At 40.1% G+C, this 18710-nt stretch overlaps 1 protein-coding gene across 1 annotated transcript in view; it reads right to left on the reverse strand.

The window, feature by feature from the left end:
• Nucleotides 1-1540: 1540 nt before the first annotated feature.
• The window catches only part of blm (BLM RecQ like helicase), a 41639-nt gene continuing 24469 nt past the window's right edge, over nt 1541-18710 (reverse strand). The window contains exons 13-22 of the mRNA XM_033050276.1: nt 17184-17290; nt 13937-14097; nt 12215-12410; nt 10538-10728; nt 8550-8697; nt 7958-8157; nt 7616-7811; nt 6295-6417; nt 5418-5613; nt 1541-3062 (exon numbers count right to left, since the gene is read on the reverse strand). Coding sequence (XP_032906167.1) covers nt 2915-3062; nt 5418-5613; nt 6295-6417; nt 7616-7811; nt 7958-8157; nt 8550-8697; nt 10538-10728; nt 12215-12410; nt 13937-14097; nt 17184-17290 — 1666 coding nt within the window. The 3' untranslated portion in view covers nt 1541-2914. The remainder of the gene's footprint in view (nt 3063-5417; nt 5614-6294; nt 6418-7615; nt 7812-7957; nt 8158-8549; nt 8698-10537; nt 10729-12214; nt 12411-13936; nt 14098-17183; nt 17291-18710) is intronic.

Here is an 18710-nt window from a genome sequence, read left to right on the forward strand (position 1 = left end):
TCAACTGCGTATGCCCAGGTCATGGGTCACTATCCAGCTGAGCTGCTGCATGTATACAGACCTGCATTTCATCTGTAGTCAGGATCGAACCCGGGTCTCCGGCACTGCAAGCACTGTTAAATTGCAACTGGACCGTCCCAGTCCCCTCCCAAGTGTCCCATCCCTGTCTGGGGGCGGCCGGAGATGTTCGGGGTGACCCTGGACTGACGGGACAGCGGCCCAGAGCAGTGGCAGCCCCAAGCTTATAGCCAGCGCGGAGAAGAAGTGTTAACTCCAGCTCAACTCTGCCTGTCCCGCCGGGTTAACCGACAGCCCTGGGTAATTTCGGAATACCGAACTCACTTATTGTGGTGGGATAGTTCAATTGCCTGATAACAGATGGCAATAAACTGCCTCTGAATCTGGAGGTGTGCGTTTTCACACTTTTACATCTTTTGCCTGATGGGAGTGGCCATGGTGTGACTGTCCTTGCTTATACTGATGTCTTGCCGAGGCTACATGAATGGAGTCAATGGAAGGGAGGTTTGTTTGTGAGATGTGTCCACAATTCGCTGCAATTTCTTGCAGTCTTGGATGGAGCTTTTCCCAAATCAAGCTGTGATGCATCCCAATAAAATTATTTCAACAGGTTAGTGTAAAGGTTGGTGAGAGTTGTTGGGGACATGCCAAACTTCTCAAGCCATCTAAGAGGCATTGGTGTGCTTTCTTGACCATTATTTCAGTATGGGTAGTCTAGGAGAAGCTGATGGTGATATTTACTGCTAGGAATTTGAAACCATAAGAAACTCAACTCTAGGTTTTTTATTCTCTTAACAAACAACCATTCTTCATCGGACTTTTTCCCACATAATTTTGCTGTCATGGAGATCGTTACATTCTGCTTGTAAATCGGATTTATGGCTAATTTATTCTGTACTTACTCAACATGGCCTCTAAATTCCCCAGCAGTGCTGAAGATTGCACCTCTTGTAAGGCAGAGCAAGCTATAACTATTAATACTAAGATGAATATAATTATTATCAATTTATTAACGTAAATTAAAAACAGATGAACGTCTGATGTATTTTAGTTACTCATTAAATCTTGCAGCACCAACAAAACTATGCTTTATAGTATGGACTAAACAAAATTAAGTATTAGCTCTGGAAGTGTATTACATTTGTCTTGTGGGAGACACAGCAAATACCGTGGGTGCAGATTTTCCCAAAGAACTAACTACTCATCAAGGAAGACAGTTACTCTGTTAATCAAGCATTTAACAAATCTATCTCAATGTTTCAGAAAAAGATGCCCTCAAGTACATTCATCTTGAGGGATCAGAAATCACTTCCAGGCTTCAAGAGACCCAACGGTCACCTTACTCTTCAAATTAGTAGTGTCCTCATCTCCAAGTTGACAAATGACCTTAGTGCTGTAATGATTCTTTGAATCAACACCATTCTAAAGGAACTGCCTGACAAAACACAATTATATAGTTAGTCACAATAAAGTCTAGTTTCACTCTTCTGTAAATGCAAATTCCTTTCAAATATGACCAGTAAAATTTCTAATCCTTTATTGGACCATGCGTATTCTATAACAATTCAAGTAAATGTTTCACGTTTTACCATAATACAACTGTTAAAACTGAAACCCTAGCTTTGTATTCATGGAATGCAAAAATTCAGCTGGAAAGATCCATTTTGTGACCTTTGAAACTTAACTTGTGGCAACACACTTGATTGACACATTGAGGATACATGAAATTAGCTACTAGAGCTAGAGGTGGACAATAAAACAATGTCCAAAAAATATTCTTGTTCTTCAGAATAAACTCGGCAGCCCAGGATCCCTTTATTTTGTAGTTTAAGTTACTTTAAGATTCTGTGCATAATTAATGTACAATATGAACCCAATAAATATGGGTGACATTTCAGGTCGAGACCTTTCTTTAGATAGGTTTGAAGAAGGTCTCGACCCGAAACGTCGCCCATTCCTTCTATCCAGAGATGCTGCCCGTCATGCTGAGTTACACCAGCATTTTGTGTCTAAATATGACATCAGTTATACTTGGACATGAGCATTATACCAGCAGTATTATGCACAGAAATCACATAGAGAGAAGGAGAAGGTAAGCAAAATGGGATCGACAACCAAACAGATACCATCTCCCACCTGAGTGACCTTCAAAAAACTTGGTCAGGAATGAAAATCTGACACTTTTCAAGTGAGTGAGGCTACAGAATATTAAGGATGAATAAAAAGGGGGCAGGCAAAAATAAATTACTGAACAATTGAATTTCACAGCATAAATACAATTTCCAAACCTGGTAACCTAGCTTCAAGAATTAAAATATAGAATTAATTTAATTTACATATGACACATATCATGAAGAATACAGATTTTATAGACAGATTTAAAAAACAGCAAACATCCTAAACTGTTAAATTTAAGCAACATTGCAATTCCACAGTGGTTTAGAGGAACTGGCCAGTTAAATAAAACAGCTTTAGGGATCAGACATTAAGTGAACACAACATGAGATTTATTGTCCAGGAATTCCACCCTGGTCTCAAAGCAAAAGTATTCTTCGGGTGCAAAGTACCTTAGATTTTAAATGTTACGTCTTCACAGCCACCAATGTATTGAAGCAAAAGTAGCTTTGACTGCTGATCAATGTAGCAGCATAACTCAGAGGGTACTACCTTAATTTGCCATAGTGGATAGTCTTTAATCAAATGAGATGGATTGGATTCAACAAAACAGCAGCTTAATTCATCAGATCTTGTCCAGGTTGGCAGACTTGGAACTTGAATTAAACCAACAAGAAAATGCGTTGGATTCCATTTTCCTTATAGATCCAGTCCCACACGATCCATTTGCTCTTTGCACAGGAATGTGAAGGATTGCGCACAGTCAGGCGAAAACCAAGGGTTAACTTAAAGAGTAGGAAGGCTTGAGGAAAGACCGTTGGTTGGTGCTGCCACGAGGAACTGGCAGTGGCATTACTCCTGGCCGCCTGGCACCCGTGCTCGGTTCATGGTTGAAATGCTTGGAACTTGTCGGATTCTTCACATTGGAGCTGTGTTGAGCAAAAACAGAACATTAATATATACCCCAAAAGTCTTCACCACACAGCACAGGTAAATATATAGAGAGAATGATCCCAGAACTGTGACTAACAACTAGCACACATCATCTTCCAATGACCTCCCTGCTAATTCAGGTTTAGTTTTGTTATACAGCATGGAAACAGACCCTTCGACCCACTGAGTCCATGAGATAATGATCATTCATCTAAACTAGTTCTATGCAACATCACTTTCTTATCCACTTCTGATACATAAGGGCCAATTAACCTGCAAACTTTTTTTGGGGTGTGCGAGGAAACTGGAGCATTTGGAGGAAATCGGCATGGTCACAGGGAGAACATGAACATTTTGGATGATCTAACTTCACTCTGAAGAGCTGTGAATTCAAAGTATTGGATTTATTCACTCCAATCGTGAAAAATAATAGGCCAATCATCTTACTATTTGTGGCACTCCGTGGTGTAATAAGTGGCCAGCAAGTCTAACAACATAATAATTAGGGAGAGCCCAAATTGTCTCCCTTGTCAAAAATGTGAAGATTATTGCCATGAGATGTTATTCCTCCTGAGCCATTTTAAAATGCTGGGTAAGGGCTCCCTCCAGTGGCTCATCTGGAAATGACTGATTAGCACTTAACCAGAAGAACAAGGCCCTAAGTTCTGATTTAACCTCAGCACCTTTATGTCGGGGAAATTAAGAGGCAAATGTGTGCGTGATCCTACTATTAGTTTTGTAAGCTGGGTTGTCTTCTTGCTCTGCCACTCATTAAATGATAGCCAAAGCTCTGCAAGTCCAACATTCAAATATAGCTAATAATAGCAGAGAACATATTTAATTAAGCAAAGACCAAATTGATATAATCGGTGTTTAATTATAACTGGCTTAATTGGACAGACAACATTTTCTCATTCTAAAATAAACAGATTCTGTGACACACAGCATGTGACTTACATCTCCATATATGAACTTAATTCCCAAACTTACATACAACTTAAGTCTTTAATCAACAACTCTGCTGCATTATCATCAACAATTCCGTACATCATTAGCCAGTTTAAATGTGACAGTGTCATCACGTGAAATTAATGATTTTTAAATTTGAGGAACATGCATGAAGAGTCATATGTCACCATGAAGAAGCGAGAATAAATAAAAAATGCAAAGGAAGGGGTGTTTTGTGCACCATGTTTTACCTTAAACACCTGGATCGTGATTTTGGAGCCTGGCTTGGAACTGGCTTCTGGACTAACTGACCAGCATAATCCTGCAAATTGGAATTGGTCATAGCATTTACTCCACCTTGACCCTCAACACTGGTGCTCCTCATGGTTGTGTGCTCAGTCCCTTGCTCTATTCCTTGTAGTCATGACGATGTGACCAAGTACCAATTAACATTTGATGATACCACTGTTGCTGACTGGATCAATACAAGGAGATGGAGTGCAGGAAGGAGATCAGGAACCGCATATCATGGTGTCAGAACAACAACCTTGCCTATAATGTCAGTAAGACAGAGAATTGGTTGTTGACCTTAGGAGGGTGGGGTTGGGAAAGGAGTGAACATAATCCTGTCCTCCTCAAAGATGAATAGCTTCAGGTTTCTAGGCATCCATGTCACCAGCAGCCTAACCAAGTCCCTTCATATTGATCAAGAAAATACATTAGTGTGTTTACTTTTATATGCGTCCAAGAAGATTTGGCATGTTCTCTCGAACTACTACGTCTCAGAAGCATCTCAGCCTGTTTTAGCAACTGCTCTGCTGTTGACCACCTGAACCTACAAGAGTGGTTACACAGCCCAGTCTATCACAGGCTTACCACTTAATTATTTCAAGACCATCTTGACAGTGCATTGCATCAGGAAAGCTGGAAACATTACCAAGGATGCCTGCCACCATAGCCCCTCAATTTTCTCTCTTCACGTTCTAGGAAAAGATACAGGAATTTTGAAGTTCAGCCATCCAGGCTGAACAACAGCTTTTCCCCCCCACTGCTTTCAGACTCCTAAAGCAATCACAACCTCCAAACCCACTTCCTGGAGATGCAGTCACGTGCTCATACTCTTAACTTTACTTCCTTCAGTTGTTCTTTTATGCACATTAGTACTTTATCGGCACTACTTAAGATGCACTACAATCTTTGACCTCTTCTGACGCTTTTGTTATTGTATCTATCATCACCATTCTTACTCTATGAGCTTCATGTGAACAGGGGATTTCAGTGCACCCTGGTGTAAGTGACAATAAATCAATTTAATCTAATCAACATGCATTACAGGAACAGTAATTTCAACAGATTATAACAAGCTTTCATATTTCAGGCTATTTTGTGGGCAGATCACCCACCTTTTTGAAGGTTGCTGGCTGTTACATCCGGTTTTCCGTTTCTTTGCCCTCTTGTAATGTGGGGCCCTTTTTCGCTTCCTCATGGGGCCACCTTTGCCTTTGTTGAAGTACGCTGAGGTTTCCTCTGACTCTTCATCCTGGTTTTTCTGGCAGTCTATCCAGCCATTGGGAGCATCAGCTTCACCAACTTCCTCTTCTGTTGGGCCACAAATGTGACATTGTAAAGTGTGAGTAGAGAAGAGTTTTACCGTAGAGTAACTTACACAATAAAGGTACCAAGGTCAGTCCACAATCTGCTTCCCATTCTTTTCAGATCAATCTGAATCCATTCAAAATTCTGCTGCCCGACTCCTAATTTGCTCCTGATTAATCTAATCACCTCTCACAAGAAAATAGTAGGCGATCACATCCTTCAAGCCTGCCTCACCATTTAAATAATCAAGGGTTACAACTCCTCTCTTCCCTTCTATGTCATTTCTTAAAACTTCTCTCTCCTTTTTTTTATGCCATTTATTTCTCGATTTATTAAATACTTATCCATCTCCATTTTAAATACTTATAATGATCCAGCTCTAACCACCCGCTGAGACAGAGAATTCTAGAAATTCATCCTCATCTGCAAAAATTAATTTTGAGAAACCAGAGTTTTAAATGACTGGCCCTGCCTTGCATTATGTCTGCTTGTTTAAGACGGTTCCATTACTGGAAGCATCTCAACTTCTAGCCCGCATATTTTACACCATAACTGACCAAATTGATTACAAAGAGCTTTGTAATATCCTGGGAGGAAAAACATAAAGCTGCTATAATAATGCAAGAAATTCCCTTCTTTCTGAACATTCCCAATAACACAGCATACTAAAGAGACTTCCCTTACCTGGTAGCTGCCATTCGGAATATTTTTGGAGAACTTCAACAAGTTCACCTCCGTATTTGTCCAGTTTGTCCTCAGTAACTCCATCGATCTGCAGTAGGGCCTCAGAGTCTGACGACAGTGTCTCTGCATAAAATATATTTTACTTATCAACATTTTTTCAGGTACAACTAAGGCACTAGTGCTGACTGTTTAATCGGCAAGACTTTCCATAATCTCCATTCATTGATTATTATTTTGCACATTTTGATTTTGTTATTTTTTATAGTTTTCTCATTAATTCATTTTTATAAGGTAGATTCATAGGAAGATCAGATGTTGCTGATATACAAGAATGGAGAAATCATTCAAGCTTATGATCCCCTTCTATATCCAGAACCCTAAAACTCTACACCCAAAATTTAAATTTAATTTGCCCAGTAGACTGAACATTTAACCACATATGAGGAGTAGAAATGTCAAAAGGACAAAGGTTATTTTTTGTTAAAAAAGTTGGCAAGACACCCACTTTCAATGCACCACATGACTCTTCATACTCTGATGTGGTTGGGAAAGTACTTAAAATATTCAAGAAACCCAAGCACAAAAATCTAAGCTGATACTCCAGTGCAGTACTGAATTATTTGAATATAACACATACAATAGGAGTGTGGGTGGAGGGGTAAATAATTTTTCTCCTCATATCTGCTCCACAATTTAATAAGTTCACAGCTAACCTTTCACCTTGGGCTCATTTTCCTGCATGGCGCCTATACCCTTTGATTCCCAGATGAATCATTAAACAGAGCCTGTGATTCAGCTAAATTTAAATAATCTCAGAACACCATTTGTATTTATCCCTCAACCAACATCGTAAATAAATCAACTGCTCATCGTCACATTGCTGTTTGTGGGAGCATACTGTCTGTAAATTGTTGGCATGTTTAGAGTCTTATAGTAAAACAGCATGAAAACAGGTCCTTCAGCCCAACTCATCCATTTTGACCAAGATGTCCATTTTAGCGAGTAACATTAGTCTCCAGTAGCTTCTACATCTCTCTAATTTTTTCCTATCCTTGTTTCCTGTTTATACCATAATTAATACAATTCATTTACTGGTGTAAACAGTTTTGAAACATTGAGATTGCAAAACATAATAATAAACATAAACATTATTTTTCTTTCATTAGAACCATCATCAGGAATCTCACCGCTTAAAGAGTGCTGAATGTGGTCTGTAGATGGCAGCAATGCCATGCTTCTGCTCTAAGTTAACACTGAAATCACACAAGCCCAGTTTTAGTTCAAGTTGTCTAACTTACTTATCTATTTTATCCAATAGTACCTGCAATTCTTTTGATGGTGGCAGTGTTAAAAATGTTGAAGTAATGGACCCCATAGACTTTGCCCAGACGTTTGCAGAGTTCGGTCAGCTCAGCGAGACACTTCTTCACCATCTCCTCCCGTTTGGAAATGTTCTTTGTCACTGAGCTCCTCTGCTTCCTGATGCTGCTGGCATTGTCCGTCTCCTGAAAGTCCACCTTGGATCACAAAAACACATCGTTATACTGTTGCTCAAAAGGTCAAGCCATCCAAATACTTCAATGGAACCCACTGGAGAGGATAAGCATGAACAATACTATGAATGCAGGGCAGTTCTACAAGTTCAATATAAGAATTAACTTACTTGAAGGAAACCCATCAGAACCTGCTGTGCTTTTTCACCTACGTTTGCATAAGCAATCGCTTGGTCATTGGCTGTGATGTATAAATCCTCTCTCAGAATTTGGTCTAGAACCAATTTCCGAAACAGTCGCTCCACATTGTGACGGGAGTATGCAGCACCTGCTCCAAATATACCCGACTGGATCCTGGCATTTTTACACCCTGTGGGAGAAAGGCAAGTCAACTTTTAGGCTAGTTGACAATCAGATATGTTCCTCAAATCCTAGGGAACGGGGCTTACAGTCATTGGGCTGCACTAAAGAGACAAGAAAGACAGGGCTTTGTGTGCTCATGAAACACAGAAATATAGACACTTCACAAATGGAGTCGGAGACTAATTTTCTGCTTTGTGATTTTTGTCCTGGTTCTACCTTAAGAAAAGAAGAGCCTGCATTTTATAACACCTTTCACAAGAAAGACACTGATGAATCAGAATGCTCAGGCATAAATGAAGAAATTAACACAGCAGAAGAGCCCCTTATAACAAAAACACACGGAACAACCGCTGCCTGTCATTTGCTACATTCAATAATCTGGAAACAAACTTCACTCACCGAGGTAGATGTCAATCAGCATGTTCAGGGTGAGCCTGCTAGAAGGCTGGCCCGCACTGTATTTTCTTCCACTGCCACCACTGCAATTCTCCTGTACAAAGCGTACAACTCTCTTCACTTCCTCTGTCACATTTTTTGTCCTATAATTCTACAATAAGGACAGTTAGCAGTGATGGAGTTCAAAACCATAAGGACAATTTAGAACATTGTGCAGAGAATCAATTTAAGAAACAATAGCTACTCAAAGAAAACTCTTAGTACAGTGGATGGGATTTGTATTGTGTTCCCTAATAAACAGATAAATGTTGATTTAACAGTGGCAAAAAGAAGAGGGACTAAATGGATTGCTTTTTGAAAGTGTTACCATAGATTTAATGGTTTTAATGATTTCCTCCTGTGCTATGCTGTTCAGTGATAGTATGATATTCACCTGACCAATCATATTAAGGGTATGGGTGTATTGGAGTTACAGTGCTGACCACCAACACGGATATTGTAAGTTCAAATCTCAAAATGGCAATTTGTGGCAAAGATATGCAAAAGACACATATGTACACACATCCATTCTTCCATGTATGGGATGTGTCTCCATTCACGGGATATAGCAAGTCCAGCAACTATTGTCCATCCCTAATTTCCCATCAAGAGGTGATGGGAGATCATACCCATCAAGGAACATAATGATGCTCCCAGTATCTGTTGCCCTTATCCTTTGTGGTGGCAATAATTTAGTGGGTGCTGTCAAGAGTAGCCGAGGAACGTTAGTGTAGTACCTTTTGCAGATGGTAGTGGCAGAGGGAGTGAATGTTTAGCATGACAGGTGTAGTGTCAATCATGAACGCTGCTTTATTCTGGATGGTGTTGAGTTTTCAGTGATGTTAGAGCTGCACTCATCCAGGCCAGTGGAAAGTGTTTCACCACAGTCAATAACATGATAATGGATGGATTTGGAGCTTCAGAAGATGATATTCATTATAGGAGACACAGCCTGACATGCTCTGTTGGCCGCAGTATGATTGCTGATTAAGCTACGTTTCTGGCTAATGGCGAGTCACTGTGATGTTGATGGCAGTTCTCATGATGGGAATGACAAAGTGATAGAGACTCTTCCTTGTTGGAGATGGTTATTGCCTGATCACAGAATTCCAACTCCTGATGCTGTGGCACAGCATGTTGAACCATTGACATGTGGTTGTCAATTAATAGTGACCGTCAATATGAATATAGGGCGAGAACACAGTCTATACTGAATGGTGCATTGCTGCCTTTAATGAGTCAATAGGTAATACTCTGATTCTGCAGGCAATCATTGACTAGATGAAATAAACATTTCCAATGTATAGACTTTCTTAAAATGGTAGGTTTTACGTGCATATGATATGGTTTGATTGCAACAGATGCAGGCATGTTATTCATGATCATGCTTGCTGTGCATAATACACACCAATTAAACACCCACCCTTCATCATAAAACTGACTTTAGGTTAGTTTTATGAAGGAGGAATTAACACATTCAATCATATGTACAGAAGCAAGCCATTTTCCTGCTGTGCCCTTCCTAAGTAGTCAACAATTACTCCACCATTCCTTTCCCATAGACCTGATCATTTGTGTTTTCTAACAATTCATTCAATTCCATATTGAAGGTTCCTGAAAAATCTCTTCCCAGTTCTCTTTCAGGCAACACAATCCAGATAACAACAAGAAGCTCCATAAAACATTTTTTCCCGTATCCCCTCAGGTTCCTTTGCTAGTGTTCTTAAGTCTACGCTCGATGGTTACTGACCCTCTTGCCATTGCAACAACAGTTTCTCCTTATCCATCATATCAAAACACTTTATTTGTATTTCAACACCAATTGTCATTAAATAATAGTATTTCAGGCCTAGTAACAGTAATTATTATTTCAGTATTAGTACAAGAGGTTAGTATTGCAGTATTATCATTTTAGGACCAGTAAAAATAGCCAATAATTTAGTGTAACATACTTTCTTCCGGACACAGTTGTCACAAGTTACTTCTGGGTGTTCTTTGCAGTACTGGGTGTTGAAGCCCTTTTCCCCAAAGTAGGCAAGCAGCTGTATCCTGCGGCACTCCACCACATTCTCACAGTAATGGACCATATTGTACAAGTTGTTAAAGTGAGTCTGCTTGGTGAACTGGTTCCCCTCCTTATTCACTGCAGAGAACACATCATTATTAGTTCAGGTGACACATGGTCCAGAATGCATTTTCTTGAAGGATGTTCTGTTTATAATTCCCCCCATACAATTCAAGTTTGCACAACTTTATACCCAAGATTTCTGCAAGGATTCGCTGATAAAATGAGCAGATGGCAGAGATCATGAGGTTTCCTATGATAACAGAGTAACAAGGCTTCCCTTTAATCAAGGAGGTGAGGAGATAAACTAAGAAATGATATAATTTGATTTTAAAAGTCACAACCAACCAGGGACCTACAGGAATGAAAGTTAACAGTTTCAATTACTCCTTTTCTGGGTGACCATCATGGGATGACATTGGAAATCATAAATCTTAAGCATCAATCTTAACTTCCTGTAGTGTTCAATCTATTTTCACAATGAAAACAACTAGTTTTATTGAAACTGAAGCTAGTTAAGACCGATCTTCCATTTTGGTAGGGCACAACTCATTCTGTAACAATTCTCCGTTGCCACAAGTTACTGTGCTCATCAAGAGCCAAGTATAAATCTTGCTGTTATTTCCTCAGAATATCCTGGGCTGTTCTTTTCATGCTCGTGTTTCAAAGTACAATGATCATACTAGGGCTACAATGGACACTGGATTATTCTGCCCAGGAAGCTGCCACAACCAATCTATGCTTGTATGTATGCATGCATTGTATAATGAAGACAAATAACTCACATTTATATCATGCCTTCCCTGATCTTATGAAATTCCAAAAGCCTTAAACCAAGATCCTCAGATGACACTCTCCTCACAAATGCGCATCTGGAACATTCCGACATGTCCGAGGTAATAACAAATTCTATTCTGTTGTCTTAGATGGGAACATCAAGAACTGCAGATGCTGGTTTACAATAAAAGACACAAAGTGCTGAAGAAACTCAACGGGTCAGGCAGCATCTCTGGAGAACATGAATAGGTGACATTTCGGGTCAGGATCCTTCTTCAGTCTGACGGGTCCCAATCAGAAACGTCACCTATTCATGTTCACCAGAGATGTTGCCTGGTCGGCTGTGTCTCTTTCTGTGTCTTGGATGGGGTTTAGTCACAAGAGCATCAAGACATCAAGAATGGTTAATGGGAATTCTGAAAAAAAACATCTTCCCACCACAGCATCTCCCTACTCCCATGAGAAAACCACAGACCAAAGATGTTGACCGAGTGTTTAAGAAGGAACTGCAGATGCTGGAAAATCGAAGGTACACAAAAATGCTGGAGAAACTCAGTGGGTGCAGCAGCATCTAGGAGCGAAGGAAATAGGCAACGTTTCGGGCCGAAAGCCTTCTTCCAACGAAGGGTTTCGGCCCGAAAACGTTGCCTATTTCCTTCGCTCCTAGATGCTGCTGCACCCGCCGAGTTTCTCCAACATTTTTGTGTACCTAAAGATGTTGGCCAGATGCCTCAACTGAGTTTAGTGCCTTGCTCTGATAAGCTTTCGATGGCAGTTCCTTACTCACTCTGGATAATGCGCCGGATCCTGGTGACGTCACTGTAGCTGTAGAAAAGAATGCAATGCGAAGTTTCCCCATCTCTTCCTGCACGACCCGACTCTTGGTAAAACCCTTCCATGGACTTGGGTAGTGTGGCATGGATCACATACCGAACATCTGGCTTATCAATCCCCATACCAAATGCAATTGTGGCACAAATCACCTAATGGAACAAACGATTCACAGATGAGACAGGTAATCATCTTGACAGACCTTAATCCAAGCAACACCCCCTGTGAACCATACAGTCACTCCCTATTTACGATTAGGATTTTCATGGCATTTTGCTTCCACAGAGAATATATCGAACAACTTCACCTAATGTCACAGCGCACTTATATGCCCTTTTCAAAATTTCTGCTGCACAGTATTGATTGCTTTTTAAAAAGAATCACTTTAATATAGAATTTCCTAGAATCACAGGTTTATAGGATTTTAATTATATAGGCAATTAAGTTGTCTTGAGTGAAGAAGCCTAGGTTTATTCTCATTCTTTTTCAGTATCTGGTCTTACCGTCAAGGATAGCATTTAATGCTCAATCCTAATTGACTTTGAAGTAATGGAGGTGGTGAGCTCTCACTGAACCACTACAATCCATTGAACGATTGTGTTCCTTTTTGGGGAGGGAATTTCATGTTTGGATCCAGTGATAATTAATATGCGGTCTTTGGCGTCTCTAATATATTTTTAAGTCAGGATGTGTGCATGTGGATGGAGCCAGTTTACATGTACTTGCTACCCTTTCCCTTCTTGGTGGTAGGGGATGCAAGTTTGGGAGGTGCTTCAGTGTAAAATGAGTGTGCATTTTGTAGATGGCACATCCTATGTACCAGTGGAGGAGCAAGTATGAATGGGATGCCAATCAATTGAATTGTTTTAATCTAAATGATGATGAGCCTCTTGAAAGTGCACTCATATTACCAGGGAGAGAGTACTCCATCACACTGTTGACTTGTGCCTTGTAGATGGTGAAAAGGCTTTGGCTATCAGGAGACATTACACTTACTACAGGATACCCAGCCTCTGACCAACGTTTGTGGTCACAGTATGTATCTGTGACCCAGGGATATTAATGGTGGGAAACTCAGCAATGATAATGCCATTGAGTTTGATGGACACTCTCTTGTTTGAGACAGGCAACTGTCTGGCACTGTTATTTTTAGGGAAGAAATATAAATCTCCTCAAAATTAGGAGTTGGTTTGATAGGGTAGACAGGGAGGCCTTGTTGAAGGTAATGGTTAATGAGTTGAAACAGTTTCCAAGTGACAGAAGGGTCAGGAACCGAAGGATAGGAATTAAAAGTGACTGGTCAAAGAATCAAAGAGACAAGGAGAATCTGTTTAAAAGAATTAACCATTATAATTTGGAATATGTTGCATTTAGGGGCAACGGAAGAAGATTCAACCAGAACTTTCAAACATTGGTGAAGAATGAACATTAAAGAACTAAGGGAAAACAAGAGCTAAATAAGTACTTCTGATCTTTCAAAAGCACTGGGACCGATGGACTAGGTGGTTCCATCTGCCACAGATCATTACACCTATAAGATGCACCACTAAAAATTAAAAATAATTTCCTTCACGTGTTACCTTTTTCCTGGTTGAAAAACATCACTGCAGATCATTTTTATAAGCCACTGAAACATAATAAAACTATACATCACAGGCTGGTTCTAGGGCCCCTTTACCTGACAGCCATCTTGGTTAATCCACTTGTTTTGAACCATTTCCCTGATGGAGTCCTCCAGGCCAGCATGATATGCTAGACCAGCTATCCCGTTCCTCTTCAACTTTTCCGCTACAGTGTCGCACTCGCGCCGAGACAGACAGTAAATAATTCCAGACTCGCCTGTTAATGATGGAAACAAGGAAGTTAGTGCAGCACCAAAATGTGCCAAGTACCAGTGTGGTTGAGGGCAGTAAGAATAACCCAAGTTCAAACAGGAACTGCCCATTAGATGACAACAGGGTTTGACAGTAATTTGGGGTTTGATTAGATGTCTCTCATAGGTGTGAGCAATTCAGAGAAACCACCAGATGAAAGATAAAATGTCCGTCCATTTCTCTTTGTATAATAGCTTGAAGATGAGGAGAAGATGCTACAAGACTGAAATTCCAGAATCAGTCTTTCACGCACTTTCTAGGATGTATGTAAACCAATGGTTAAAACATGGAAGGATGAGACACAAGGATGGGCGTGACAGTGCACCATTGATGATCATCAGCATTCTCCAGCAAGGTGAGCTGAATGGCTGGTGGCGCCATCTTGCTGGTTGGACAGTAAACCAAGCAACATCTGCTCCCCAAACGAGCAAGTGGTGGAGTTCTCCCACCAAGACCGCTCAATCAATATCACCAAAACATACAATATGATAATTTTTATGGAACCGATTGTGGGAGCTTGATGGGAACATTGGCTATGTGTTTCCTCTTTATGCAAATTACTAATTTTTTTAAATTAGTTATAAAGAGCTCCAAGACATTGAGGTTGTGAAATTGAAATTCTTTCTCTTTGACCGTAAGCATCAATCTCAATACATGTGGGGTGGGGAAGAACAGAATGGGTATGAAATTTTGATTCCATCACAACAGAGATTGGGCATTCAAGTCCTACTGTGTTCCGAGATATTGTGCATTGTTTATGTGCCCATACATAAGCAACAACTTTAACGGGTGTTCCTTACAGGCAATCAGGATGCAGTCTAAAACTAATGTCATTTCACAGCATTGGCACAGTGGATTACAAAGTTACGTCATAATGGATTGATTATGCTGGAGAGTATTGGCTGTGAATATCTCCTTCAGGTTTTTACCGTCCAAATGCACATCCCTCCATGCAATTTAATAAAATCTACTTTTTTCTAAATATCAATTAGAAGGATGTTTGATGGGTTGTTTAAGAAAGAACTGCAGATGCTGGAAAAATCAAAGGTAGACAGAAATGTTGGAGAAACTCAGCGGGTGAGGCAGCATCTATAGAGAGAAGGAATAGGCGACGTTTCAGGTCGAGACCCTTCTTCAATTTGATGGGAGTATCCCTAAAAGGAGGTAGTATGTGATTCTTACTTCACTGCCAGTGATTTCCATTTCAGTGATAAAACAGAATATAAAAGGAAAACAGGGAACTACCGATATGTTAGCCTGACATCAGTAATTGGAAATTGCCAAAATCTGTAACCAAGGATGAGATAACAAGACATTTAGAAAATTAATTACTTTCAGCAGAGTCAATGTGAATTTTATAAAAGGGAAATCATATTTGACCAAGTCCATTGAAGTCAAACCTGTGGAAATGGGGTATTTAAATTTTCAGACTTCCTCCGTTAACTTTCTACATAGGTTGGTGAACAAGAAACTTCAATGGAATTTAGTTAATGATTAGGTTGAAGAACAAGCACATAAATTAGGGATGATACACAAACAAGATTGAGAGATAGTTAACACAAAGTAAACTATTAAAACGTGTAGGAAGGAACTGCAGATGCTGGTTTAAATCGAAGATAGACATAAAATGCTGGAGTAACTCAGCGGGACAGGCATCATCTCTGGAGAGAAGGAATGGACGACATTTCGAGTCGAGATCCTTGAGACTATTAGACTATCAGACCAATAAACTATTAAAAAGGATCTTCTTAGGTTGGCAGACTATGATTAGTCAGGTATATTGGGATTGGTGCATGGGCCTTAACTATTCACAAACCTAATAAATATTTTCTCCTCAGCCAAACTGCAGGATTTCTGAGTTTGCTGTTGACACAAGACAAAGTGAAAATGCAAGTTTTTATGAGGATGCAATGAAGCTTCAGGGGAAATAAACAAGCTGAGTGAGTGGGCAACAACATGGCAGATGGAGTACAAAGTGAAAAATGTAAAGTTACCCTCTTGAGTAAAATGTTGATGCTTCAATGCACCTTGATATCATGGTTTCTAAATCACTGAAAGCTAATGTGGCGCAGCACGCAATGAGGCAGGGAAATGGCATGCTAGTCTTTATTGAATGAAGATATAGTTTAGTTTGGTGATACAGAATAGAAACAGCCCCTTTGGCCCATTGAGTCCATGCAGACCAGCAATCACCCGTTTACATTAGCTCTATGTTATGCCACTTTCTAATCCCACTCCCTACACACTGCAGCAATTTACAGAGGCCAATTAACCTACAGACTTGCAAGTCTTTGGGATGTAGGAGGATAGCAAGGCACCTGGAAGAAACCCACACGCTCACAGGGTATAGGGTAGATGTAAGGAGAATGTTTCCTTTGTCTGAGGAGCCTGAAACTAGAGGGTCACAGTCGCAGTATAAGGGTCAGGCCATTGAGGATGGAAATGAGGGGAAATTTATCGCAGGAAAATCATAGTAAGGTAGAAGATCTTGTGGAGCACTCCCAAGGAGCATCCTTATCATTTTTATGCGTGCATGTCATTTTCAAGATGTAATATTGACAGTCATCCAAGCACACAAAATGCAAGTCAGTGTGCACTGAAATTGATTTGAAGTGTAATCACTAACCAGGTCAACAATATAAAGTAGCTATTTTGCATTAACAAGATCCCCATAAGCAGAACTGACCAGTTATGTAATTGTTCACTGATTGGTGCTAAATTTGAAGATATTTTTTAATAAAATAAATTCTGGAGATAATTGCTTGAATAAAAGCTGGCATAATCAGAGTTACTTTATGCGTGCTATCACTTCTTTTGTCTCTCCTTCTCTCAAGATGTGACTAGTCATAAACTTCAGTGATGATCTATTACATTTATGGGGCATCACAGCCCGAAATACATCAGTGAGTCATGGGGCCCATATAAATACATAGCTCTGAATATACAAAAGAAGATTAAACTGTCAAAAGTCATTGGGCTGTGTACAGAAATGATCAGAACTGCATGCAGACAGCCGCGGGCACAGCAGCATACAAGCTGAACGATACTCACGTGGGTAGTTCTTTTTGATCCATTCTATGCAATCTTCAGCAACCTTCTTGGGCTTTTTCGGCAGGACCTCGTATTTCAGGTTGTGCCGATTGAAACTCATGGTGAACCTGCAGAGATTCAATATAAAGCCTCTGTCTTTGGTCATAAAAAAGAAGTGGTGGCTGGGTCAGACTCTAGGCTCAATGCATATTGCAAATCGAGCAAATGTGATTTTCTAACTTTAAATGCCTCATTGTGAGAACTGCAGAATGCATAACCATGGAAACGAGAGGTTTACATCATCTTGTCAGTAGTGCCCAAGGGTGTAAATGGGCAACTTTAAAATTTGATTTATTTCATGGTTTTCACATTCCTTCCAGGCATGGCACAGACATGATGGAGTCCTCCTTTTACAGACAATATCTTTAACTGTAACTGGTTGTGATGTAAATGCTAATATGCACACAGCAAACTCTCACAAACAGACGGATGCCCAAGTATTGTGTTAAGAGATGTTAATTGAGGGATTACTATTGGCCAGGACACTGAAAGAACTACCTTGCCCTCTTCAAAATGGAGCAACAGGCTTTTTTAAGTCCACCTTAGGGAGAAAGAAGGATTATTATTGTAACATCTTAAGGTGGCATCACCAGCACGCAGCACTTGCTCAGTGTTGCCCTGGAATATTAGCAGGAATCATGTATTGAAGGCTGGCATAGCACCCGACCCCACACATTTCTACTTTGAATGCCTGAAAGATGACACTCGAGGCAAAAGGGAAGAATTAAAATAAACCTCTGTCAAAACTCCAATCCCTATTGAAAGGAAAATGATCTTCATTACAGTGAATATGCTGCTATTGAACAATGCAACATATCCAAATGACTGCTCAATGCATAGAATTATACAATGAGTGGTGAACACTACATGTAATGTGTAGCAGGATCTGGGGATCATCTACAATACTGAAAGTGTTACGTTAGCATCACTTTTAAGGTGATACACTAAACAGATACGTTACCTTCTTTCTTACATGAATAAAAAAATGGAACAATGGAACTGGACCAACATTTACCGCTCAATAACCATCACAAAACAGATCATGAAATCACTATTATGTCACTGATCACGGGATTTTGCTGCAAGCAGACTGGGTTAACAATTTTATTACCTCACAACAGTCAGGCTAAATTGGAGGAACAGCATCTCATATTTCGCTTGGGCAGTTTGATTTCTCTAACTTCAGATAGCCCTGGCATTCCCTCTCTCTCTCTCTCACTCTCTATCCTTCTCCCACCCAAGTCGGACTAGCTTCTCGTTGTCACCTAACAAACAACTAACAATGGCCTGTTTCCTTTATCATCGTTACTTTTTCGCACATCTTTCACTCATTGTTCTTTATCTCTCCACATCATCGCCTATAACTCTCGTTTCCCTTTTCCCTAACCAGTCTGAAGGCGGCTCCCGACCCAAAACGTCACCCATTCCTCTCTCCAGAGATGTTGCCTGTCCCACTGAGTTACTCCAGCTTCTTGTGTCTATTTTCGG

The sequence above is a fragment of the Amblyraja radiata genome, chromosome 34 (genome assembly GCF_010909765.2).
Source record: "Amblyraja radiata isolate CabotCenter1 chromosome 34, sAmbRad1.1.pri, whole genome shotgun sequence".
Taxonomy (NCBI): domain Eukaryota; kingdom Metazoa; phylum Chordata; class Chondrichthyes; order Rajiformes; family Rajidae; genus Amblyraja; species Amblyraja radiata.